The 24,237-nt window shown below is 45.8% G+C and overlaps 4 protein-coding genes across 15 annotated transcripts in view; 1 reads left to right on the plus strand and 3 right to left on the minus strand.

Moving 5' to 3' along the window:
* Window positions 1–1,239: 1,239 nt before the first annotated feature.
* Window positions 1,240–3,351, minus strand: ENTR1 (endosome associated trafficking regulator 1). The gene is made up of 4 exons (XM_072883327.1): window positions 3,165–3,351; window positions 2,790–3,074; window positions 1,958–2,205; window positions 1,240–1,351 (listed from the first exon to the last, which is right to left on the minus strand). The coding sequence occupies exons 1-3, from the start codon at window positions 3,276–3,278 to the stop codon at window positions 2,077–2,079; spliced, it is 528 nt and encodes a 175-aa protein (XP_072739428.1). The 5' UTR covers window positions 3,279–3,351; the 3' UTR covers window positions 1,240–1,351; window positions 1,958–2,076.
* Window positions 3,352–3,466: 115 nt separating this feature from the next.
* PMPCA (peptidase, mitochondrial processing subunit alpha) lies at window positions 3,467–9,800 on the plus strand. Its single transcript, XM_072883325.1, has 13 exons — window positions 3,467–3,620; window positions 3,750–3,952; window positions 4,169–4,248; window positions 4,597–4,679; window positions 5,005–5,099; window positions 5,262–5,362; window positions 5,771–6,034; window positions 6,272–6,364; window positions 6,631–6,749; window positions 7,237–7,327; window positions 7,451–7,513; window positions 7,756–7,900; window positions 8,233–9,800. Exons 1-13 carry the CDS (start codon window positions 3,568–3,570, stop codon window positions 8,400–8,402), a joined length of 1,560 nt encoding a protein of 519 aa, XP_072739426.1. The 5' UTR covers window positions 3,467–3,567; the 3' UTR covers window positions 8,403–9,800.
* An 85-nt stretch (window positions 9,801–9,885) lies between these two features.
* INPP5E (inositol polyphosphate-5-phosphatase E) lies at window positions 9,886–22,103 on the minus strand. 4 transcript variants are annotated; one of them, XM_072883322.1, is made up of 11 exons: window positions 21,944–22,103; window positions 19,973–21,040; window positions 18,013–18,136; window positions 17,169–17,266; window positions 15,759–15,883; window positions 15,484–15,603; window positions 14,983–15,090; window positions 13,860–14,021; window positions 13,152–13,267; window positions 12,553–12,743; window positions 9,886–11,425 (listed from the first exon to the last, which is right to left on the minus strand). In XM_072883322.1, the coding sequence occupies exons 2-11, from the start codon at window positions 20,827–20,829 to the stop codon at window positions 11,293–11,295; spliced, it is 2,034 nt and encodes a 677-aa protein (XP_072739423.1). In that variant the 5' UTR covers window positions 20,830–21,040; window positions 21,944–22,103; the 3' UTR covers window positions 9,886–11,292. The 4 variants fall into 4 exon arrangements, with proteins under 4 accessions (XP_072739423.1, XP_072739425.1, XP_072739422.1 ...); XM_072883324.1 differs by having other exon boundaries at window positions 12,553–12,689; window positions 21,962–22,102; XM_072883321.1 differs by having other exon boundaries at window positions 21,962–22,102.
* A 466-nt stretch (window positions 22,104–22,569) lies between these two features.
* The window catches only part of SEC16A (SEC16 homolog A, endoplasmic reticulum export factor), a 31,547-nt gene continuing 29,879 nt past the window's right edge, over window positions 22,570–24,237 (minus strand). For all 9 annotated transcript variants that reach the window (XM_072883535.1, XM_072883534.1, XM_072883532.1 and 6 more), the window contains one exon: window positions 22,570–24,221. In XM_072883535.1, coding sequence (XP_072739636.1) covers window positions 24,153–24,221 — 69 coding nt within the window. In that variant the 3' untranslated portion in view covers window positions 22,570–24,152. The remainder of the gene's footprint in view (window positions 24,222–24,237) is intronic.

Consider the following 24,237-nt stretch of genomic DNA (forward strand, 5'->3'; position numbering starts at 1 on the left):
TTCTCAGCTCTGGAGGGCACTCTCTGACAGAAAACAACAACACAGAAGCCTTTATTAAAACTGAAAATGTACACAGCATTTTCACGATAGCCTGCCAGCCAGCAGCCCTCAACTCTGCTTGTTTCCCTGAACCAATCCAGCATTAGAGCGACGGTGGGGATGGAAGCTGTTCCCCAACACTGATGCTACCGTCTGCCACTACGCAGGCTCTGCTGAGCTACCTGTAAAGTCCCTCAAGCTTCTCTCCCTTCTCTATCAAGCACCTTCCTGCGGCTAAACACCCATTTGCCCTCTTGCATTACGGCATTCACAGGTCCCAAATATCGAACAGCGTTTGAACATCACGTGAAACTTCAGCAAAATTGTAAGTGAAGTGCCACACGTCCCAGAGATGGAGTTAACAGTCTGCGTAGAGCTGGGGTGTTCGAGTCTAGAACGTCTTCTACGGCATTTGCTAGGAAAAGCGAGGCATACTCAAAATTTTTCAATATCCTTTTTATAGGCTCAATTTCAAGGTGTACGCTTTCAGCCCCAGTACATTCAGTAAGGCCTTAAGAATACTGCTTCGTACCTGAAGTAACGCATTTTCCTGTTTCAGTTTTGTAGCATTGTTTTCTGCTTTAACAGCCCGTTTCTGAAATAGAATAAAGATTATTTATATCATAGCGGTGCTTAAGACATAGCAGGCAGTTTGAGCTACGTAGGAATGCATGATTCCAGCACGTAACTTGAAGTGATATGGTTTGTGTTATACCACCTCTTGTTCTGAATGCTTTACGAGATGGGGATAGTGCACCCAGTCATGTCTGATCAGCTGCCCCCTCCCCATTTTTCCTTTCAGGTATCTTCAAGTGCCATCCATCACTTCTGGACATTAAATTATTTATCTTGCACAAGAGGAAAAGGTATTTGGTATAAATAAGCAAGCAGGAAAAACAGGAAATACAGGAGGTGTTTTCAGAAGGCTGCAAAAAAGCAGTTGAAAGTGTTGATGAATCTGAAAATGGTATTTCTGCAAAGACCTCCCTTATTCTAGGTAATGAAAGGAGTTCTAGACTGGGACACAGTCTTGTTATAAGGGAAGAATCTGAACCTCTGTCAGAGCTGTTCAGTGCTCACATGGGCAAAGCAATCACTTCAGCTTCCCTCACTCTCCTGAGATGGGAAGGAAAAGGAGTGGAACTACACAGTTCCAACTGCGAACAAGCTTCTGCTACTACGGCAAACGCCAACACTTACAGTCATCAGCTGGAGATTTTGTTCCACGTGCTGCACCATTGCTTCCAAATCCTGCGCTTCTTTTTCTTCTTTAATTTTGTTTTCCTCAAGCTTTTTTTCTAGCTTCCTCATCCTTAAAAAACAAGAGGCAATGTACAGTAAGCACTTGTAACATTAAATACTTTAGGGAAGAAAATTCTAGGGAAGGATCATGAAACTCATTCTTTCATGTTATGAGAAAAATGAGGTCTTCCCACAGAATTACACTTCTAGGCTGTGGCTCGGGGGATTTCTTTGTTCAACATCCACTAGCATTAATGGGAACTATACAGCTGAATGCAGAAAGGCGATACAGAAAACACAGCCGTTCACAATCAGTCTAGATAAGGGTAATTCTGAAACAAATGGTTATCCCGTCACCATGGAAGTACCAGCTGCCTCACTGCGAGGACCAGCGCAGTACAGAGGATTCAGTCGGGAGCTTAAGAAATTGCCACCCTAGATCGGTCACCAGGTTGTTTAACATCAGGAAATTCAATCTCAATATCAAGTTGCTCACCAGCAAAAATAAAAATGCTTTTCTTGCTTCAAAGGAGAGAGACTAAGATTCATTATTTTGTTAATCTGAAGCTTTATGAAATGCATCCTGTCATGCCCTACCCTCATTTTCACTAACCACCTAAACTGCATGAAGCAAAGCCACACAAGCACACTCATCAGATGTCAGCTTGCTACTTACTTTCCAAGCCTTTTTCAATAAGAAAACCAGGTTTGTTAAAGTTTTTTAATAAATAGCACAGATTTCAACTACATTTTTCTTCTTTAAAAGACGTTGACTGTTTCCAGTGAGCACCTCTTCTAAGACATCTCCTTGCTTATGTGGTTACTTTCCCCCATACTGTGGCTTACGCACTTGTCTGCTTGAGTTTCAGAGAAAATCTGAAGCTTATTGATCTTGCTTCTCAAACTGGCATTCTCTTCTTTTAGCTAAAAAAATAAAAATTCTCATTAGAAATGAGGGTGTAGTTTCACAACACTACTAACACTCCAAGACCAGTACCAGAAGAAATATTCAGCTTTAACTCTAGCGCCAAAAAGTCTTGCGCTTTGTATTACATTCAAGCTTACTTTCACACCTAGTTTTCCCCTCTCAAAACCATTTAACTTCCCTAACCCTGTGGGGCACAGAAATGTGGCACCAAGCAAACCAGTGCAGATGTGACTAATCAAATGCTGTTAATTCTAAATCAATATGACCTCAAGGGAAAGAGCATGAGGAAGTCACCTGGGTCATACCAAAAGCAGTAGGGCAGACAAGGTACCAAATCCGACTCATGCTGTAGAGCAGTTTTTCAGACCTACTTCTCTTCCACAAGCATCTCTAACAACAAGCTGCCACGTATTGTGCAGCCCTTGCTGACAGCACGCTTTAATAACACTGGGAGCTGACACCAGGTTTCTGTAACACCCTGACACACGAGCCCAGAGCTCGCTTGACAGAAGACGGAGCCCGCAGGCAGCGTTTGTGTCCGCTCTGAGAAGGGTGCCGGGAGGACAGCCGAGGTGCTTACCTCCTCGTAGCTGGGCTGCCGCAGGGAGTGAAAGCCCGGCCCCAGGGGGGCTCCGAGGGAGGCCGCGCTCGGGTCCTCGCTGCCTGCCAGCCCCGCGCTCTCGAAGAAGGAGCCGGCGGAGGGCGAGGCGGGGCCCGCGGCGGCGAGATGGGCCTGCTCCACGGCCAAGGGCTGGTAGCTCTCGCTCCATTCCTCCTCCTCCTCCTCGTCCTCGTCCTCCGCCCCTCCGGGCGGCACCGGATCGGGGAATAAGAGGGGGGCGAGGCTGGGGCCGGGCCGCGCTGCCTGCAGAGGGGAGAGCAGAGCAGACGGGCTGAGGTGGGCACGGCCACCTCAGCGCGGCGGGGCCCAGCCGCGCCTCCGCCCGGGCCCTACCTGGCGGGCGCCGCCCATCTCCTCGCCGCTCCGGGCCTTGCTGCGGACGAACTCGTGAAAGGAGAAGGGGTTGGGCTCGGCCGGGCCCGCCGCCGGCAGCCCGCCCGCCGCCATGGCCGCCCCGCCTCGGCCCTCTCCGCGGCCCGGGCAGCCACGGACCACGGGGCGGAGCCTCGCCTCAGGGCGCGCCCCACCTCCCCTCAGAGCAGACCAATTAGCGAGCGGCCACCACAACCTCACCCAATCGCGGCCTCACCCGAGTCCCGCCTCTCCGGGGAGCTCAGCCCCGCCCTTTTCCCCGCCCACCAGTCCCGCGGGGTCAGCGCGGCTGCGCAGTGCCGCCTGCCCCCGCACACACGAGACCCTGCGCCGGGCGGCACCGAGGCTGCCGGGTGACGGCAAGATGGCGGCCGCCATGGCGTGGCTGCGGCGGGGCGCCTGGGGCCCGGCCCGGCGGTGAGCGCTCCCTCCGTCACCCGCGGGGGGGGGAGCGGGGCGGGGGGAATGCAGCGTCCGGGCCCGGCCGCGGGGGAGGTGCTGCCGGGGCGCCCAGCCTCCCTGACGGCGGCTCCCGCTGTCCCGCAGGTGTGGGCTGGCGGCCGGCCGGAGCTACAGCGGCGGCGGCGCCTACCCCAGCGTGTCGCTGACCTGCCCGCTGCCCGGCGTGCCCAAGGCGGTCTTCGCGGCGGCCGAGGGCCGGGAGCGGTTCGAGACGCGGGTGACGGTGCTGGAGAACGGGCTGCGCGTCGCCTCCCAGAAGAAGTTCGGGCAGTTTTGCACCGTGGGCCGTGAGTACCCGCGGCCGGCAAGGGGGGGGCTGGGGGGGGGCACCGGGCCGTCCCGTCCCGTCCCGTCCCGTCCCGCTGCCCCGGCCTGAGCTGGCCTGGCCAGGGACGCGGCGGTGACGCTTTGCCTCCGCCGGGAACTGGGTGCCTGGCCTGTGTGTAAGGACCGGGGGGGGGTGTGTGTGTAAAAGTCACGCTGACTTCTCTTCTTAACGCTAGTTCTTATCAATTCGGGATCAAGACATGAAGCGAAGTACCTCAGTGGCATCTCTCACTTCTTGGAAAAGCTGGCCTTTTCCGTGAGTACCGTACTTGTCGTAGCGGGGTCCTGGAGTCTGTGCCGTAAATCTGCGCAGCAGCGAGCGACTGGGGAAGTGCGAGGGAGCGGCCGAGGGCAGGGCCCACTCCTCGCAGTGGCACTGTGGGTTTGATCTCTTTAAATAGACGACGGTGGTATTCCTAGTTAATTATTGTGACTGTAATTATATTTTGAAAGTGTGTTGTGCTTTCACCTCCAAGGTTAGTGAATATTTAGCAAACCATTTGATTTGAAGGATGTAGGAGATGATGCTTGTTCTGGGCTACACCGGAGGGTTATAAACAGTTATGGCTTTACTAATTAATAACACTGGTATTTTCTGTCTTAGTCCACAGCTCAGTTTGGCAGCAAAGATGAAATTCTCCTCACCTTAGAAAAGCACGGGGGCATTTGTGACTGCCAGGCATCAAGGTATGATGCTCTTTTCTCTGTGCTCTGTTACCAGAGTGGTTGTAACACTGACAGTAGTTTGAGTTGCTTTTTCTGATGTGTGACAGTAAAAGCCACTTTTTGATTCTAAGCAGCAGAAATCCATTTGTGGTGACTGCTGAGAAGCTACAAAAGTGAACCTGAAAGGGTTATAAAAGCCAGTTCTGTTTCCTTTTGAAAGCATTTCGGAGTGGTCAAAGCAGATAGCGGTCAAGCAGCTTTCTCTGTGATTTCCAGATGCACATTGGCTGAATGATCGTAGATGTGACTTCTCAGTACAGAACCCCTGTGTCTGCTTGTGTTGCAGGGACACCATAATGTACGCTGTTTCTGCTGACGCCAAAGGCCTGGACACAGTGGTCAACTTGCTGGCTGATGTAGCGCTACAGCCCAGGTTATCAGGTCTGAGAACATAAGTCTCTGTCTCAAAAAAAGACTCCCAATGCATGACTTGCTATTAGGTTTCATAATTCTTCATTAGATCGTGCTCATCAAGAAGTTATCCTGTAGCAATTGGGTATTTTGCGTGGTGGTTGTTACCTCTTGCTTTTTCTGTTATTACAGATGAAGAAATTGAGATGACTCGAACGGCTATACGATTTGAGCTTGAAGACTTGAATATGAGACCTGATCCAGAGCCTCTCCTCACAGAAATGATCCATGCGGTAAAACACTGGAAAAGTCTACCTTGCGTGCAGTCCGCTGTCTGAGATACGCTGCATTCTGTTCCTCAGTTTTTCCTCAACTTCAGGGTTTATTTTAGACTATTCTGAAAACAGAGTTTTCTGTTATTCAATTAAATTTCAGTGGTGAGAGGGAGAATTTTGCTGTCCCTCCGCTTTGAAATTCTACATTCTACACACATTAAAATTTTAACCTAAACTAAATCTATAACTTCTCTTTGTTGACATGGGCGACAACATGTTGAGTTATGCTGACATTAGTGAAATGCTCAGCCTTTCCTCTCTTACATGTCTCAAACAGGTGGGCATAATTCTAAAACAGAAAGAGAAGGTTTAGTTGGAGGAGGGTGAAGTAATATTTGTTACTTTAATGTATCTGTTTCCTTTTAGGCAGCCTACAGGGACAATACAGTTGGACTGAACAGGTTCTGCCCAGTGGAAAATACTGACAAAATTGATCGAGAAGTCCTGCATTCGTACCTGCGCAACTACTATACGCCAGACAGGATGGTGCTTGCCGGGGTGGGAATCGAGCATGAGCAGTTAGTGGAGTGTGCGAAGAAACATCTGCTTGGAGCGGAGCCGGTGTGGGGCAGTGCGCAGACCAAGGATGTGGACAGATCTGTGGCTCAGTACACAGGAGGCATTGTCAAGGTAAAAGGAAGGCAGAGATGGCATCGTGCCTCTTCCTGTCTGTTGGAGGTGCAGATTTGGACTGGAGCTGATATCTCTATAGGCTTTGCTTTTCTAAATTACATACTGTTCATGAACATGAGCCTAAATGGCCATGACAGCCATTATTTGGGTGACAGGTTAATTACTGGGAATGCATCAAGCTGGATACAACAGAGGTGAAAACTGGTCCTAATAATTTGTCTGCCCTTCCCACAGGTTGAAAAAGATATGTCAGATGTGAGTCTGGGCCCTACTCCCATCCCAGAGCTCACCCACATCATGATTGGGTTAGAAAGCTGCTCATTTTTAGTAAGTATTAACCTAAAATCCTTTGGTTTGGGTGCCTTGTACTTGAAGAATCCCAGAATACGATCTCATTATGTAAACATTGGCACTCTGGCTGTTGTTGCTGCATGTACAGACAAGCAGCTTTTTCAGTGACAGTTTGATGAAGGCACTGACCTTTACACTCTTCTTGTGCCATGTTTCTTTCTGACTCTCTTTCTCCCTCTTTACTCATCCCAGACCCTTGAGAGCTCTGCTATTAACTGACTGAATTTCTTGTTGCAATTCAGGAGGATGATTTCATTCCATTTGCGGTATTAAACATGATGATGGGAGGTGGTGGCTCTTTTTCAGCTGGAGGGCCCGGCAAGGGCATGTTCACCCGACTGTATCTCAATGTGCTCAACAGGTTTGTTTGCCTTTCTGTTTAAGGGATAGCAGAAACAGTCTTCTCTAGCAGGTTCACATGGAAGGCTTCATCTTTTGAAAGCCAACACCCCCAGGTTTTACATAAGCTTATTCTGCTTGAAACATGTGGGACTGATTTGTCAGCGGGCATGTTGAGAGGGTGAAAGTAAAGGGCAGCCGTGACCAGGAATCCTGTCTTCCTCCACTGGCCCAATCCATCCTTTAATCAGGGGATATTAACAGAATTGGCAGTAGGTACCAGTAATACTGCTCTGTATTGTTCTGGGTTTGGTCTCAAGGATGCAAGTGGAGAGGAGGAAGTAGATGGCACATGCAGAAATTGTCCAGAGGCAGGGACTGACAATTCTCATTGGCACTGCTGAGTATCCTGAAAATGCACTAGAAGGGGACTCACTGTCCATGTTTGTTTAATTTTTACATTTAAATTCCGTGTTTTAAATTTTTAAATACCGTTTGTATCCTCACAGGCATCACTGGATGTATAATGCAACCTCTTACCACCACAGTTATGAGGATACAGGCCTCCTGTGTATACATGCCAGTGCAGATCCAAAACAGGTATATAGTCCTGTATTCAAAGACAGGTGTCCTTAAAAAGTAATTGCATCACTCATTACCAGACAGTAATATTAACAGAATAAGCATTGTTCTAATCTTCTTTCAATTATCTGTTTTTTCTAGGTTCGAGAGATGGTGGAAATCATCACAAGAGAATTCATTCTAATGGCAGGAGCAGTAGGAGAGGTCAGCAGCCTAACTTGCAGACTATGCAGATGTCTGAGCTGAAATGATGCATTGCACTGGCCTTGCTAGAATGAATTTTTGTAGATACGTATGTTGCGTATTTCTGTAAAAGAGTATAGTAACTTTAGCAACACATTCACAGAGAGGAAGGTGTTTGCATAACTCTTAGATGGTATCTTGTATTAGAGAGCAGTGGCCAGACTTTTTCTGAACTTCTGTTTGTATTTGCTGCTCATTTACAGGTAGAACTTGAGCGAGCGAAGACGCAGCTGAAGTCCATGCTCATGATGAACCTTGAGTCTCGGCCAGTTATCTTTGAAGATGTGGGAAGGCAAGTGTTGGCAACAAACACAAGGAAGTTACCTCATGAGCTCTGTGCCCTGATCAGTGAGTAGACAATGCTTTTCCTTGCCTTGACTGAATTGTAGGTGCGGTCAGGGCGGGGCAACTTAAAACATGTTCTTGTAGCACAGATGAACTGCCTTAGAAGGCCTGGGGGCATAAATACTAGAGATATATATTTCAAACTGATCTTCTCAATTGCTTGCAAGCTAGCACAATGCTTATTTTTGTCAGAAGGAAGGAAAAAACAAGCATGGTAGAGAAGGTCTAGAGCAGTTGGTTTTCTGAGCACGGGGTCTGACTCAGCATCATAATAAAGCTGCTTTGTGCTATTTAGAACGTAGTTGTCATAACTCCGGCTTTTTTTTTTTCTGCAGGTCAGGTGAAATCTACTGATATCAAGAGAGTGGTCACCAAGATGCTTCATAAAAAACCAGCTGTGGCTGCACTGGGTGACTTAACAGATTTGCCCACTTACGAACACATCCAGGCCGCGCTTTCCAGTAAGGATGGGCGACTCCCTCGGATGTACCGGCTCTTTCGATAAAGCAGTGCATCCTGCACGTCTGACAGACTTGCTTCTTTTTTAATATGTTTTTGAGATTATAATATTGCTGCAAACCCTTCCACCCCCATCTTTCCAGGCATACTGGGCAAACATGGAGCTATGCTACAGCTGAACAAAGCTGCTTCAGAACACTGGACTGTGAAGAGCTCGTTATGTTGGGCTTGAAGGCCCACCCTGGCTCTGGATGAGTACTTTGACCCTCTAAGTAGGTTACAAGAAAAGATGGGTTTATACAGCCTTCTCTTGGCACTGGGGAGAACATAGCAAGCCAAAATATTCATCACTACAACTGAAAGCACGTATCTGAGAAGTAAGTCACTGCTGTGTGTTGCCGCTTAATCATATCAGCAGAAGTGGGGCTGTCACACTGGAGGCCCTGGTGTGTGCCCTTCTTGAGGAATGTGGTGGCATGTTAGAGAGCCTGGCTTGCATATCTGAATTCAAAGAATATTTATAGCTGTTACCAAGGTGAACAAAATACTTGGTCAAACTGAATTAGGAAAAGAGTAGTTGTTATCCATGTGAAGTTAGGTAACAAGTTTCCTGCAGTCCAGGTTTTGTTACAAGCATCATGGATCCATTTCATCAGTGTAATTTACCAACTGTAGTACTATTAGAAGTCAAATGTCTGTAAATAACTTCATAATTTTGCTAGAGCTCAGAGGAAGGTAGACCTTATGGCATAACTAAGTTTCTATGGAGTTCATCTACAGAGACACTATGCATACTGCTACATGGACACTTTAGAATGAAAGCGATCCTATTCTTCAGGTTTTTCACTTGCAATTGAACTATGCTAAAGAATAAAAGTTCTTTTACTCCAGAGCTAGTATACAAACAAAGTTATTAAAGGAGTTGCTGCTGTTGCATCTTAAACTTGTACCTACTTTCTTCATTGTCACTCAGATGAACTTAAGGCTTTGCAAAGAAGACGACAGAAGTGTCAGTCTCACAGCAGAGATGCTGCTCAGCTAGGAGTCAAGATCAACAAAATGACAACATTTAGAAAGCTTATGATCTTGAAAATGACTGACACCATGTTACAGAAAGACATGAAGCTAAGTACCATGCATTTGACCTACTGAAGAAATGAAGACCCAAAAGAGAGGAATAAAACATTTGATTTACATAATCCCCTAACATACGGGCTTAAGAATGTAGACAGCTGCATTGCAGCACTTCAGTGGCTAGATGTGTATTGTAAGGAGCAATCAAGCTGGGAGCAGAACACCGCGAGGCAGCTATTACCCCATACCTGTCCTCATGCAACTAGAAGAAAACATGTTGCATTGCTTCTTGTGGAACCCACAGTATGGAATTCCTATTCAGTTGTTGTGTATGTTTGTAAGAAAATAAAGAGACCTCTCAATGACTGGAGCAAGTAGTAAGAGTTCTGAAATTCATCAGCTAATGGCTGGGTTTCTTGAACCAGCAGGTGAAATGTGCTTTGTTTGTTCAATGAAATCTGTCTTGCTTTCCCAGCTGGACAAATGGCTCAGGTCACCCGAACGGTTAGCATGCATCACACAGTCAAAGAACTCTAGTTCTGACACCTTCAGTGAGAACCAGCTCTTATTGCAGGTTATTTCATTCATTTATTTTTATTCCTTTAAAAAGAAAGGAAATCCAAATACCTGATGGCTACAGACAGGTCAGTGCCATAAATGTTTGTACCGCAAAACAGAAGCTCTGTCTTGGACAGGTTGCATAGTTAGCAGCACTTCCTCCAAGTTGTTTGCACGGTGTTTTATGTACTAAGGTGATTAATGATCCAGCCAGTCTGTGCCCATGAAGAGTTTTTAAGTATTAGCTGTACTTAACATTTTACCAGTGCCATACTGGTCCATGTAGTATGTTTAGCCTTAAGACAACACTACTTCAAAAATAGCAAGTTATTCACAGTTCACTGAATTGGAAAAATAAAAACAAAAGGAATTAACTGTAATCAGAGGTAATGGAACTGCACTGATCTGACTCGCTGCAGTTTCTCCACATACTTCCCTAGTACTCACTTGACATCTTAATCGCTTTGGTGAAGCGTTACACAGTAGCTGTACTTAGGCCATTATTTTCAACTCAAGTGTCCTGCTGCTGAAGGCAGGTAGTGTTTTTATCACCCCTGGGGAGCGCAAGTGAGTTAAGAAAGGGATTGTTTCAAGCAGTCTTAACAGCCAAATATATGGTGTGAGAGATTGATATTTACCCCCTGAGTAACAGAAGGCCTATAGAATAATTACTGAAAGGCAATGTTTCTACACTTCGAATGTACAGTGGTACATTCACGCGGATCTTGCTGTAGAGGACCAAAAAAGCCCAACACAGGAGCACCATTCTTACACAAAACTGCCACAAGTCCCCTAACTGGTCCCTGTTACCCATTTTACAGAATACCGTACACCTGGCTACAGGTAAGGAGAAAAAAACCAACCCCACACTGTATGTAAGCTTACTGTATGTAAGCTAACCAGATCAAATCAAACAGACAAAAATTTTCACCTTTCTGCAGGCTTTTCTTAGGTCCCCTGCCTGCAGTCACGCCAATTCCAGAAGCTGTGCCCCCTGTGTGGAGTCATCTTGGAACCAAGAGACTGCATCCGGTTGCTGCCAAAGATAGTACTGTTAAAAATAAATCAATTACATCTGTTGGGATGGATGTCTTTAGGACTAACTGACTCCATTTTCTTCAGCAAAAGCACTTGAGCTACATGGATTAGCTCATGCAAATGAATCCAGGATGAGGTTTAAGACATTCTTCACAAGCCACAGCAACTGCCAGAGGTGCTTAAGCAGACAATTCCCTGCAGAGTTTGCCATGGCCTGAAATCCTCTTTCCAGGCACCTCTAACACAAGTGTTGCAGAGTTCTCAGCTCAGGAAATGCTACATACGCTGCTGGATTTTTGGTCCTTTTGTTCTTGCCGTTTCTGAAGTTCCCTTGTAATCCGCCTCTTTATTCCGATTAAATATAGTTCTCTGTCGAACTGCCCCGCAGCAAGCGGAATGCTACAATATAAACACAAGCAATTAGATCAGGGCACAAATACATTCTTGTTTGCCCAACATTTCCCAACTGGTTCATACAACAAAGGCCAGAAACCTAATTTTTACTTTCTTAAGGCATTCAGCTACTGCTGTGGGAGAAAATGGGTAAAAAAAAAGTTCTTCTTCCACAGCAACAAGTTAAAGTTTTTCACAATACATTTAAATGAAGAAAATATCGGTTGTAAAAGGCAAATGTACTTTCAATTTAAGCATGAACAAGCCTGCGTTCATAAGGGACAGACGTGGAGGACATTCTTTATGTCCCTAAACCAAAAAACCACGCATTTGAAAAGCTAAACTAGCTTACTGTTAGCTTGGTGTATTCGCTGGTATGGTTCACGCACAACAGTTCTTACCTTGGTCTGTTCTAGAGAGGCCAGAAGGAAACCCTAGCAGCCCAGCTTCACAGACTCTGCAGTACTTCTATTTATTTAATGGGTATTTAATGCCCATAAACAGTAATAAAAAAAATCCCAATTCTAATTGCACTGCTGATCAAGTGCTTTAAGAAATTACCATTTTTCTAGATACCTGGGTCTTGAAATCCCTGAGCATGCTACTTACAGAAAAAAGACTAACTAAATTTCAGTCACTTAACCAAATTTTCTAAGGAGTTCTACTAGCATGGCAGCCCACAGTGGGACATTAAGAAACTTGGAGGATCTCAAAATACTCCACTGACACACGGCTATGTTGAAATGCAGCCACCACTGGGGAGAGAAAACTGCATTGATCCCAAAGAGGGAAAGAGGAACAGAGGAGGAAAGCTGTCCATGCTGACAGGAAAAACAGAGCGCTGCATCTCAGATGAAACAGAGATTTATAGTCGATTGCAATGGACCTGGTTTATCTCCCTCAGGAGGATTACGGGACCTGGCAGCAGGGATTTCAGTGCGAGGTTTAAGTGCTCTTACTGCTCTGACCACTGAGAGCATATATTGGGTAAAAACCAAACAGGCTGCAGAGAGCTACATGGGATTAACTCTACTTCAGGGACTCTCCTGAGAGGACAAACTCTGAACAGGAGCATATCCTCAGGATCACTGGAGCCATGTGCTGTCATACAGGAGGTACAAGGAGGTACTAACTTGTCTCTGCCAGGCCTCACTTTCACACGAAACAAGGCAAATACAGGCCGATGGTCTGAAGTTTTGATCACAGGACAAGATGAGTACTTGACAGCGTGGATGTCATCTCTGTACCGACTGCGGTATACCACTCGATCCTGGGAGGCAGAGAGAGAGGGGAGACTGATGGGAACTCCCTTTGCACATCCACCCTGGAAAGAAGCACTGGTTCACAAGAGACAAATCCATTCATTTATCACACTCCACTTAGTGAAATTAAGTGTCCTGGACAGGGATACATGCATGAAGAATGTGTGCCTCATCCCAACAGCGGTTCTGCGCCCAGCTCTGAGTGCAGGGGAGAATGCACTGGAACAGGATGTAAGGCAGGGAAAATAAGATTAGCAGCCTGTGCCAAACTCCCCCTGTGCTCACAGATTCAACAATCCTTTCTTCCAAACCAGGTCCACATGCCCTTAAGGAACAAATCTCAGCACGACTGTATCTCATGCAAACCAGCTGTGGAAGGCAGCTTTGTCTCGCAGGTGAGAATCCCCTTTGGAGGCAGATGTGAGGCTGAGCAGCCCTTCCAAGCATGCTACTCTGAAATCATCTCTTACCGTGTAGGAAGGAGTCCTTTGTTTGGAAGTGGTGTCATAGCTGTCCTTTCCTATGTCAAACTTGTAGGAAGGACGGAAATGAATGTCAGCCTCTTGGAAACCTTTGAAAATAGACCCTGTAAGGGAAGGGGAGAACAGCATGAACAACAAATTCCTCTTTCCTAAGAACCCTGCGCACTTTCTGCTTTTATTCAACACTGCTTAACTAATGCTGGCTAGAAACAACAGCCATGTACATACATGACTAGAAAAGCCTGGGCTTGGGCTCCAGAAAGGGAGCAAGCTCAAGTACTTACATAGTGAAGATAAAAAATAGCCAGTGGCATTTAGTCAGTGGCTATTTAAACAAAGAACACTCGGTGCATGCACTTCCCCTTCCACTGAAAGCTCATGATGCTTTGCAAATGCTAGCTATACAAATCTAAATGCCCTAGACACTGTGACAGATGATGTCCAGTTTATAGAGGAGTCAGACGAAACAGAGCAGTAAATGGCTTGGGAGATTACACTATATACAGCAAAATGCTATAGCAAAAAGTCCCTTGTACAGACTGCCACTGTATTTGACAACTGCTGACTTCCTTTTTTAGGGAACTTAACACGAGAAAGCAGGAAAGGTCTCTAGGAAATAGGGATTTGGCTGTAACTATTTCTCTGCGTAGATATCTCTGTTCCTGGTGGCTAGGGAGAAAAACAGCCATCCCTCACCCCTACTCATTTCACTAGTAAGCTGGTCATATGCCAGTAGCTTGGACACGTCTGTTTCCAGGTTCTGGTTCAAGATGGAATCCACAGTCTCACGATCCTTATTTAGTCGGAAGTTGAAGTCACCAAACCAAAATACTTCATCAAACCGAGTGGTGACATCACCTGCAAATTCAAGCCAGAAGTGTCAGTATAAAGGTAAACATCCTGAAAAGTTCTGAAAGCAAGAAGAAATCCCAAACTTTTCTTCCCTGAATCTCCTTTTGACTTTTGAGGAGAATTAAAGTATATGATGTAGCTACGTGCTCATTAAAATGAAACTCACTTAATTCTTTTGAAGTGAGAGCTGTATGATGTATAGCTTACTGAGAGTGCTGCTAGATATGTTCAAGGAACAGGCATAAATTATTTCTTTTTACTACTAGGAGATATAATACTTGAGCATGTTTTCTCCCTGTGACCATCACAGAATGTGGTAATAAAAAAACCCCAGTAGAAAATAGAACAGAAATTTTAAAAATCACAGAAAAAGCTGAAAAGAGACTAAACTATCTATAGGACCTAAAAATAGCATGAACAAAAAACCTAATGCTACACTGCAGATAAAGAGTAAATTCGTCTTTCCAGAAAAAGGGCTTAGCTATCTATCTAGATGTCATGTTAACAGCACAGTATTAAGAAACAATAATAGAATTTGGCAAACAATACGCTGACCTGTGTAAATGCAAATTGAAATAATGTTCTTTCTCTTAAGTTTTGAAATAAAGTAATTTCTATTTGTTCTAGAAAACACTTGGAAAGTGAAACAGATCCATAATATTGATAAAAATTACACCAAAATTATCTTATTGCTGTTCTGAGAAAAAATACATCACATGACAATTCCTTTTGAATTTTCTCTCTCCCCCCTCATTTCAACTTTTTCTCTTGAATTCCCCCCCAAATTATGCCCCACCTAAAAAAAAAAATCATGTGAATAATAACCATGCTCAGACAAAAGACCTGTGGTTTGTTTTTATACCATCTCAAATTAGCACCCTCATTTTCTCTTCCTTAGTGCAGACTGAAAGACAATGCACAAACTCTGTCCGTTTGGGCTCCCACACAAGCATGGTTTCACACTTACTAGAACTGGATCGATACGGGTTTGTGTCTGGAACATTCTTGGGAAGTGTAAGGGCTTGAATGGTTTTATTGTAGTCCAGTTTCCTCTCATTCACCTTACTGTCCCCAGCTGAAAGACAGAAATCCCATTACTGCCAGCAATGCATCATTTTCATTCAATTACCATTTTTGGTTATAACAGGAGCTTCCAAAGGACATCAGACATTTTCCACATGTAAAATGTAACACTGACCCAGGGAGCACACAGACTGAAAAATAATGACAGAAAGTGTGGAAAAAGGGATACGATTGTGCAGAGTGCATTTCTGTTTTTCTAAACACAGTTCTTTTGTAATTCTGAGACCAAAAAATCCTCCTCCCTTATTGTTCTCAGCTCAGCAATCCTGAGCTTTGACTTCAGTCTCTCCTGCTCCTCTCTCCCCTTGCAGCTTTTTTACCTTTGTGAAGCAACCCCCCTCCTCCCTCAATCAGGACACTTCTAACAAGATTGTAAATGTCTCACATGTAAAGTGGGAGGTGATGAAGAGAAAGGAGGTCCCAAAAAATGTGAAGCAGATTCCCAGAGCTCCCTTGGTTTTGATCTGAGATACAATTCGAGTTGTCACCGTGGCATACTCTACTTCTGCAAGGAGAAAAAGAAGCTGCTGTTACCGAAAAGACTCGAGAGACAATGAGCAGGAAAGTTAGGTGAGGGACAGCCCTGGAGAAAAGGACAAGACACCCGATGGCAGCAGTCCTTTCACCTCCCAACTCTCCAGCTCTTACTGGACCACACACCTGAGCAGAACCAGATCAGGTCCCTCCGAATGAAGACCGACATGTACAGCACCCCGTGAGCAGCCGAGTAGAGCATGACGTAGTGGGGGCCTAGCGTCTCTTGCAGGCGAATCTCCCACTCTCTTCTGCAGGAAAGAACAACAGCTGGATCACGAGGACAGTACAAGAGACAATAACCAGGAAAGGAAACCAGCACTGTGAAAACAGAGCAATCCCTCTGATAAAGAACGTCAAGTAAGCGTAAGCAAAACCTCCACTGCCACAGCAATGCTGCAGTGAAGGCTGGTCAGTTTGATGTGTAACTTCACACATGCCATGCAGCACACTTTCCACATTGGTGAGACAGTATTACTGCCACTTGTCCTGGTTTCAGCTAGGATAGAGTTAATTTTCTTCCTAGTAGCTGGTACAGTGCTGTGGTTTGGATTTAGGCTGAGAATAATGTGATAACACACTGATGGTTTAGTTATTGCTGAGCAGTGCTTACACTGGTGAAGGACTTTTCAGCTTCCCCTGCTCTGCCGGGTGCACAAGAAGCTGGGAGGGGGCACAGCCAGGACAGCTGACCCCGACTGGCCCAAGGGCTATTCCATACCATGTGGCGTCACGCGCAGTATAGAAACTGGGGGGAGTTGGCCAGGGGGTAGCAATTGCTGCTCAGGGACAGGCTGAACATAGGTCAGCGGGTGGTGAGCGGTTTTATCACTTGTTTTTTTTCCTGGGTTTTGTTCTTCTCTCACTCTCTTGTTATTCTCCTTGTCATTACAATTATTATTATTATTATTATTATTAATCATTAAACTGTTCTTATCTCAACCCACGAGTTTTCTTACTTTTGCTCTTCCGATTCTCTCCCCTCTCCCACTGGGGGGGAGGGTTAGCAAGCGGCTGTGTGGTGCTGAGTTGCCGGCTGAAGCTAAACCATGACACCACTGCACCGAGCAGCTTGCAAATCTGAGGAAAAGAGCGTCCCACTGGGAATATACCCTAAAAAAGCAGAGTCTGACATGAGGCTTCAACCTGCTCTTCTAGGGTTGGTCAACCTCAGACAGACTAGAAATTTGCAGCAATGTACTACTAAGGAGCACGTGACTGCTAACGCTAACAGCCAGCCCGTGAGCTAGCTCACAGCCAGCTCAGATCTATGGTACGATGCCCCCAGAAATCAGACGGGAGTTTTGCTATTAGCTGCCCTGACAACAGGACCAAGTTCTGTATTTACAGATTTTTGTGGAATTTTCCTCTAAAACCCATTTCCCCCAGTGCTCATGCATTGGAACTCAGAGTCTTATTAAATGGGTTGTTTATTGGAAATATTAAGAATATGAGGGAGACTATTTCCAGACTAATTAAAAACAAAGTAATTAGTTAACAATAAAAGAGGATGGTTCATTACATTGTTTTTGCTACCTGTCTGGACAGCCTTCTTGAACCCCAATGACATACATGTCCTGGGCATAGTCAGGATCTGTTGGTAATAAGAAGTCATCCAGATTCACTGGAAGTTCCTATTATTAAAAAAATAGAAAAAGAAAAAAGATAAAATAGCAATATTAGTTATGCAAAGATTTACTAGAAAAGTACAAGAAAAGTCCAGGCTAAGCTACAAGTTCCACAGCATATGCAAACAATTCAGGCTTCAAAAAATAGGTTAAGTGATAATACTAAAAATTCTCCTTCCCAAAGGCAGACTTCAACTGCTGCTGCTCCAGCAGTAACCAAGATTCCACAGTTCAGCCGTGTGGGCCAGTAATGTGGTTTCTAATTTCCTGTGATGCTTACATTTTACCAAGCTCATAGGCTATTTACTGAACACCCCAGGAGTTGCTTGTGTTCTTCGAAGCGTAGCTTCTCAGACGGCTGGTAGAATCAATCTTGAATTCCTAGGCTATGTAAAAGTGTAGGCAGGAGGCTGTGTTCTTTATCAGAGATGTTCTCATCATAAGCACTAAATCGTCAGTCATCTTCATATGACCCTCATTGCAACAGAGCATAAAGGAGCTGCCACAAAAAGCCAGAGTGGCACTAGCAAGCTCACTGTTTTCACACCTCGTATCTGAGGAACCCCGTTACAATGACTCTCTCACTAAAATGAACATGCATGAGAGGGCCTTGTAATTTGATAGAGACGATGAACTCAGGTTGGTGAGGAACATAGTCACGAACAGAAAAAAAACATTGCACCAGTCCTTGCAGTAAAGATGGGGTAACTTTACCACTGCCAAAAGACCTGTGGAGACTTATGTGCCCATACCTTCTGACCCTGCATGTTCCAGGTGGCCACAAAAATTCCAATATTCCGATCAGGGAAATATTTGCTAAGTTCTTCTGCTCCCAGTAAGGCACCACTCGCCAGAAGGCTGCCTTCCAAATAGCTCCTGTGAACAGAAGACCCATAAAAAAGCATCTAAGGAAATGGCATGACAGTTGGAATAATGATTTGTAACACTTGAATCTTGAGTAAATCAAGAACATACCTTTAGCTCAAGAAAATGGCATTTAGTATTTATATATTGTTCTGCTTGCCTAAAGTTCCTTATAAAGTTCCAGCCCTTATAGAGAGTTCATGGATCATGCGCAAGAAAACAAAACTATTGTCATAAAACCGCCTTTTCAAAGCCAGGACTTGAGTATGATGGTGAGACTGATGCTGCACAGGTTCTATGATGAGCAGACTTAAGCCATCCAAAGTCTTCAATCCCCCTAGTACTTACCGCAGACACAAAATGAAGAGATTGGTTTGATATTTGAGTATTTTGAAGCAGCTCAGTTTACTTAAAACATGAAAATAGCTCCACCATTCCCAATGTTCTGGCACCAAGTTGCTCCTAATCAAGGATTCAAACTCACATTCTTCCTTCAATTTAGCTTGTCAAATCAGCTTTCAAGTAAACGATTTATTGAGTCCGAGGTCTAAAGGAATATCACGTTCGAAAAGGATAGATCTGCCCCACACCGCCTGCCTCTCCAAAGAACACGCTGCTTACAAAAGCAAAGGGTATTGGCAAAAGGACTGCAAGTTGAATAAGCATTTTTAATCTTGCTTAAGCTCTGCAAATAATGATGACAGCATGATGTCAGGGAATACTGTGCAACCCCCTGGCCTACCCAGCCGCTAACCTGACTCCCAACGGCTTTGCAGAGGGAAGTGAAAGAAAACTCCTCATGGCAAACAAGTAACATCTATCTTTGGGGCTTTTCTAACAGCTATTAACACTTTAATTTATCTCAGAATTATTTTCCCCTGTTCCACTGACTCCCACACTTTGGATCAATGATCAGATTTATCCCTTGAGGTCTTGCAGACTGTTGTGTATCTATAACATACAAACTTCAGCTGAGTACTTGGTATCCTTTACCTTTTAACATGTTTCCTGACCTGCAGTATTATCAATAATACCCGTTGTGGTGTTTCTGCTGTGCGCTGGCAGGTCTTCACAAATAGAGGGTCTGCAGCCAACCCAAGAAGAGGATTCGGTATGCTAGCAAGCAAATTAATATACCCACTTCAGTTCCCTCCAATCAATAATCTAAACTTAACTAAGAATGAAGACAAATGAGCAACCAGAGCAAGAGGTCAGGGCCACATTAGGAGAAAGTGCTGAGATCTGAGTGGAATCACACTCTTCCTCAAGAGATTCCTGGAAAAGCTGGGGCAGAGGAGCTCCTGTGGGACAGTGAAGCAGTTCACAGTACATGATTTATCCTGCCAGAAGCCAAACAAGCTCAACATGTGCAGAGAACCCTCAGGACCTTACAGGATTGTGATAGTACTGCATGTACTGCATGATAGTTTCAAGCTAAAATACTTGGGGTTTTTTCTTGCCATTTAACATTCCAGTTCAAGCCCAATGTACTTTTAGATTTTTTTTAAAAGAAAGTTTTTCCCAACTGTTAGCATGCACAGCTACTGTTTCTTCATTTTCAAAACAGATTACTTAAATATTACAAGCAAGCTGACAGCAAATCAAACTTACATTTATGAAAAGCAATGCCCAGCTGAAAGGAACAAATATAGAGTATTTATACTAATCTCTTCATCTTCAAACTGTTTCCAGTCTCCACGGCAGGTTAAACAACACAGAACACAGAACAATTTTTGTGCTTTAGTGATCGGTCTGAAGTTCCCTGCCTCTGCCCAGCAGGATTCCGCAGGGCAGCTGGCTCCCTGCTAACACACCCCAAACTTTGCCACGAGAAGCTGGGGGACATACCTGCTTCGAACATCCTTGGAGCGAATGGGAGTGAGCAGGCTGAACGTAGATTTCATGGAGTCTGTGGAGCAATTATCATAGACCATCCCGTTGCCATGTAGCCTGGTATCGCTCAAGCTGCTGCTTACCCTCCCAAACTTGTGCTGAGAATAATGTCGATAATCCATATAATCTGAGTCAATCCTATTAGCTGTCCTCAGTGTATGAGAGGCCACATTGAGCTCCATGGGTGGCAGAGGTCGAGCCGGCATTATTTGGGACAGCCGGGGTTTGCCACCTACAAACGCTTTCCCCCGCAGAAGCCCACCAAAGGCACTGGAGATCTCGGAGGCTCGTTTCCCCAGGTCAGAGGTGCTTCCTCTGCTCTTCCCCACGGGACTGGCTTCCGAAGCGTCTGGTGAGCTGTTCAAGGAATTCTGCTGGCAGCACTGATGGCAGGGGCTTGCCCTACTCCTGACGGGAGGGCTGAGGGACGCTTCCTGCAGAGAACCGTTTGAGGAACTTGTCTCATTGGGATCAGTCAGACTTTCCTGACTCGTTCTAAACCGCCTCCACCTCCTCCAGCTTTTCTCATCCAGAGATGCAGCACGCTCCAGCCGGGGTTTCCGAGGAGGCCTTGGAGTGATCGATTTAATTTTCGTATTAGCTTTGAGTTCATCTGGTAGAAGCTTTAAGGTTTCATTTAAAGAGGTGCCTGCACTTGGAGGATCTTCAAAGGTAAGCACCCCATTGCTACCAGCCTCCTTCTTTGCTGCTTTACCAGCTTTTTTAGCATGCAGGTCCTGTACTGCTCCACCCTCCGTGCTCTGAGTAACACACGCCCCTGAGTGCTGTGCAAATCCATTTGGAGTACTCATTCTCCCCTGGGTACCAGCTATGGACGCTGCTCCATACAAAAACCTCCTCACAGCATAGTTGCCTTCCCTTGCTTACCCCGTAGGTTCACAGGGCTTTAACCAAGCCAGAAAGACATGGAAATTGAAGACAGCTCAGTCTTGAGTTGAGAATGAAGGGCAGGTGTATGCGTAGGCAGAAGCATTGTCTGCAAAATTTCAAGAGGCGGGATACCTGGATTTCCCCAAGACAAACATGTAAGAATGAAAAGTTATTGAGCTGCGAACTCTGCTCCTTAATCAGAAAGCAAGCTCCTCACAGGACCTCCCTCTAGAACAATTCAAACCTTAACGTGACCTTGTTAAAAAAAAAATGTTATTTTCTTTTTTTTTTTTCCAAGGGCAGAGCAGCAAACTGACTTCCCCGCTGCTGTAGGCATCACAGCTGCATACAGACTTCTCTAAGAAAAGGTTGTGTATACTGTTAGCATGAAAGGAAATTAAAACGGCACATAAATCACAGCTTGTTCTCCTTGCTGTACAGTGAGTCACCGGTACGACCAGCCTCCAGGCTGCCCACAGCACTCGGTGCCAGAGGCCAGGAAATTTCCAGTGATCTCAGCTTCTACCGCGATCTCACAGCGGGGAGATCGCTGCCACCTTTTCTTGCTTTGCGCCAACCCCCCGCCACTGCCGCTGAAACTGAGAAAATATCTGAGGAGGAGTTTTAGGGATACGGAATCGGGGTTCAAGGCAAACTCCTACTTAGGGGGGAAGCACCTCGTTATTCTGCAAAGCAAGCTTCCCACCCGCAGCGGTACGCTCTGTAGCTCTCTACTGGAAATGCTAAATCCTGTTAAAAAGCACCAGACGCTATTTTTGTACCCGAGGTGAAGCCGCCCGCGCCCTCCGCTGACCAGACAGGAGGGACAGCTTTGCCAGCTCCTCACACCTCGCCTTCTCGCCGCCCCGCTTCGCCGCGACCACGGCGGCCCTGACAGCGGCCGCGCCAGCCCCAGCCGAGGAGAGGATGGGCGAGACTCCCCGCGGCCGCGGTCACCGACACGCGCGGGCACCGGCGGCCCCCGGGACACCACCCACGGGCCGCCCCCCGCGGACGCGGCACGGACGCGCTCACCGCTGAGAGACCACTGACCCGCTCCCGGCCCGCGGGGCCCGCTGCCGCCCCGGCGGAGGCCGGCTCCGCCGCGCTGGCCTCGGCGGTACCTCACCCGGGAGGCAGGAGGCGAACCGGGCCCGGCCGGCTCCAGCCGCAGCCCCCCCTTCCCCCCCGGGCCTCAGCGGCAGGGCTGGCGGCTGCCCCGGCCCGGCGGGCGGCGGTGGAGGCCGCCGCAGCCCCGCTGCGCGCCCGCGGCCCGGCCGTAGCAACGGCGGCGACGCTGGGCCCGCCCCGCGGGCAGCGGCAGCGCCCCCTGGCGGCCGGAGGAGCGCGCCGCCAGCCCCGCCCTGGGGCAGCGATACAGCAAGGAGTAAATCGCGTAAAACCACGGCTGTCGCGATCCGTGCGAGACTAAGGCGGCGTTTAAATAAGCAGCTTAAAGCAAAGCATTTTACACTTCAAAGAAAACAGAGTTGCTCCTATTAAGTCTACGGCTTCAAATTGAAGACACCTGTGCACAACCCCGAGGCTGAAGCCGGTAGCACGCTCTAGCTCCCTTCCTTTAAACAGATTATTTCCAAACATAGAGAAAGAGGTTCCTGCACCCAGCTTGCTGAAGCAATAACCACAAGAAGTAGTAAAATGTGAAAGTGCTCCAGAGCGCAAAATATTTTATTTAAGAATTTACAGTGTCAAATCTTACACTTAGGAAAGATAGCCGCTCCCAGCTCAAAGGAAGCCTTCTTGAATTAAGTTGTTTGGCAGTCTCTACTGAAAGGAGAAAATAATCAGCAGCCTGGCTGAACTAGAGGAAAGCCAAGAGTCTGACTAGGTTTGAATTATAGAAAAGTAAACCACACCGACTGCTGCTGACCACATCTGGAATTGAGTATGGACCATTATGCAAAGCTTTCTAATCCCCCCAAACAGCATTTCACTTCGGCTACATACAAACTTTTTAGGACATACGTAAGGCTATCGAGATCTCAGAAAGGTGGCGTTATTCAGGAAAAGAAAAAACAATCAGGGACCAACACTGGCAATTTCACATTCACATTATTTCTACTCATGGGCAGAAATTCAAGTAAAATCAAATAGTTTGGTGGCAAGTTCTAAATAAAATATGGCCTAATGATTTAATAAATATGTAAAGTTTATTTCTCTCTTTGCAGATAATTCAGATTCTTCAGTGAATATGAATGTTGCATATCATGGTTTTCAAGATTTCCTATATTAAACCTAAAGATTTTGAAGTCCATCGGTAGAGGTCTAATCCGTCTACTTTTAGTATGTTTGAAATTCAGCTGTTAGCTATTTAAGACCTTGGTTATTTTAGTAAAGGAAATTCAAGAACAGAGTATTATGCTGATTCTGGCACTCAACAGGAAAAAACCTAAACAACTTTCAAGCTGTTACCACCTTAATTGTACAGTGCCAGCAGTTTGAGAGAAAGCAAGTAACCGTATTGCACTTAAAAGAACACTCACTCGTCAAATAGTACAGCATTGGCTATTATACAGAGAGCTTCTTTCAGACTATACAATTTGCTTTACAAGTAGTCTAAACCACAACTACATACATACTAGGTAAGATCCAAATCAAATTAGTATTAGATTACAGTCACAGTTTTCATTCAATATAGGTCAATTTATTTGGATGAGCTGTGGCCCCCTCCCCCCTTCAGAAAACACACCAGCATGAGGCATCTCCCAGATGAGCATCTCCAGTTTCATACACTGACAAACCCAGCCCTGTCTGATAAGCATTACAATTGTGCATGGTCCTCTTAAGGCCACAGAGTGTTATGTTACAATGTGGACATGTTTTTCCCCCGCTGGGAGGGGAGCATCCTTCAGAAATTAAGGAATCCCTGAAACTATGTCTTCAAAGGTCACACTAGTAGGTTTAAAATAAACTTAAGGAATAAATTGCCTATGCAATTTACAAATAGTTTTTGTAACAGACAGCAACTATTTCCTCCCTTGTGTCTACCACAGCAAAGCTATTTCTAGCCAGGTTTTTTTAAAAGGAAAAGTTACATGTATTTCATGTTTGGTAATGATTTATGTAGATGAGGTGCAAGTAGGGAGACCCATTAAAAAAATCACCCATCATTAAATTTCTGTCATGTCAACTGCAGCTAGTACTGATACCATGTGCCATAAGATTGAATAGTTCTTTGTATACTCAGCGTGAGTGAGAACTCCAAATACAAAGCCATTGTATTCTACTTCAGTGTTGGATACTTCCTCTGTGCAATTCTTCCCAGCCTTGAACTTCCAGTGGCTGCAGGAGACTGAAAAAGGAGAAGA

This window comes from Ciconia boyciana, chromosome 18 (genome assembly GCF_034638445.1).
Source record: "Ciconia boyciana chromosome 18, ASM3463844v1, whole genome shotgun sequence".
Classification (NCBI taxonomy): domain Eukaryota; kingdom Metazoa; phylum Chordata; class Aves; order Ciconiiformes; family Ciconiidae; genus Ciconia; species Ciconia boyciana.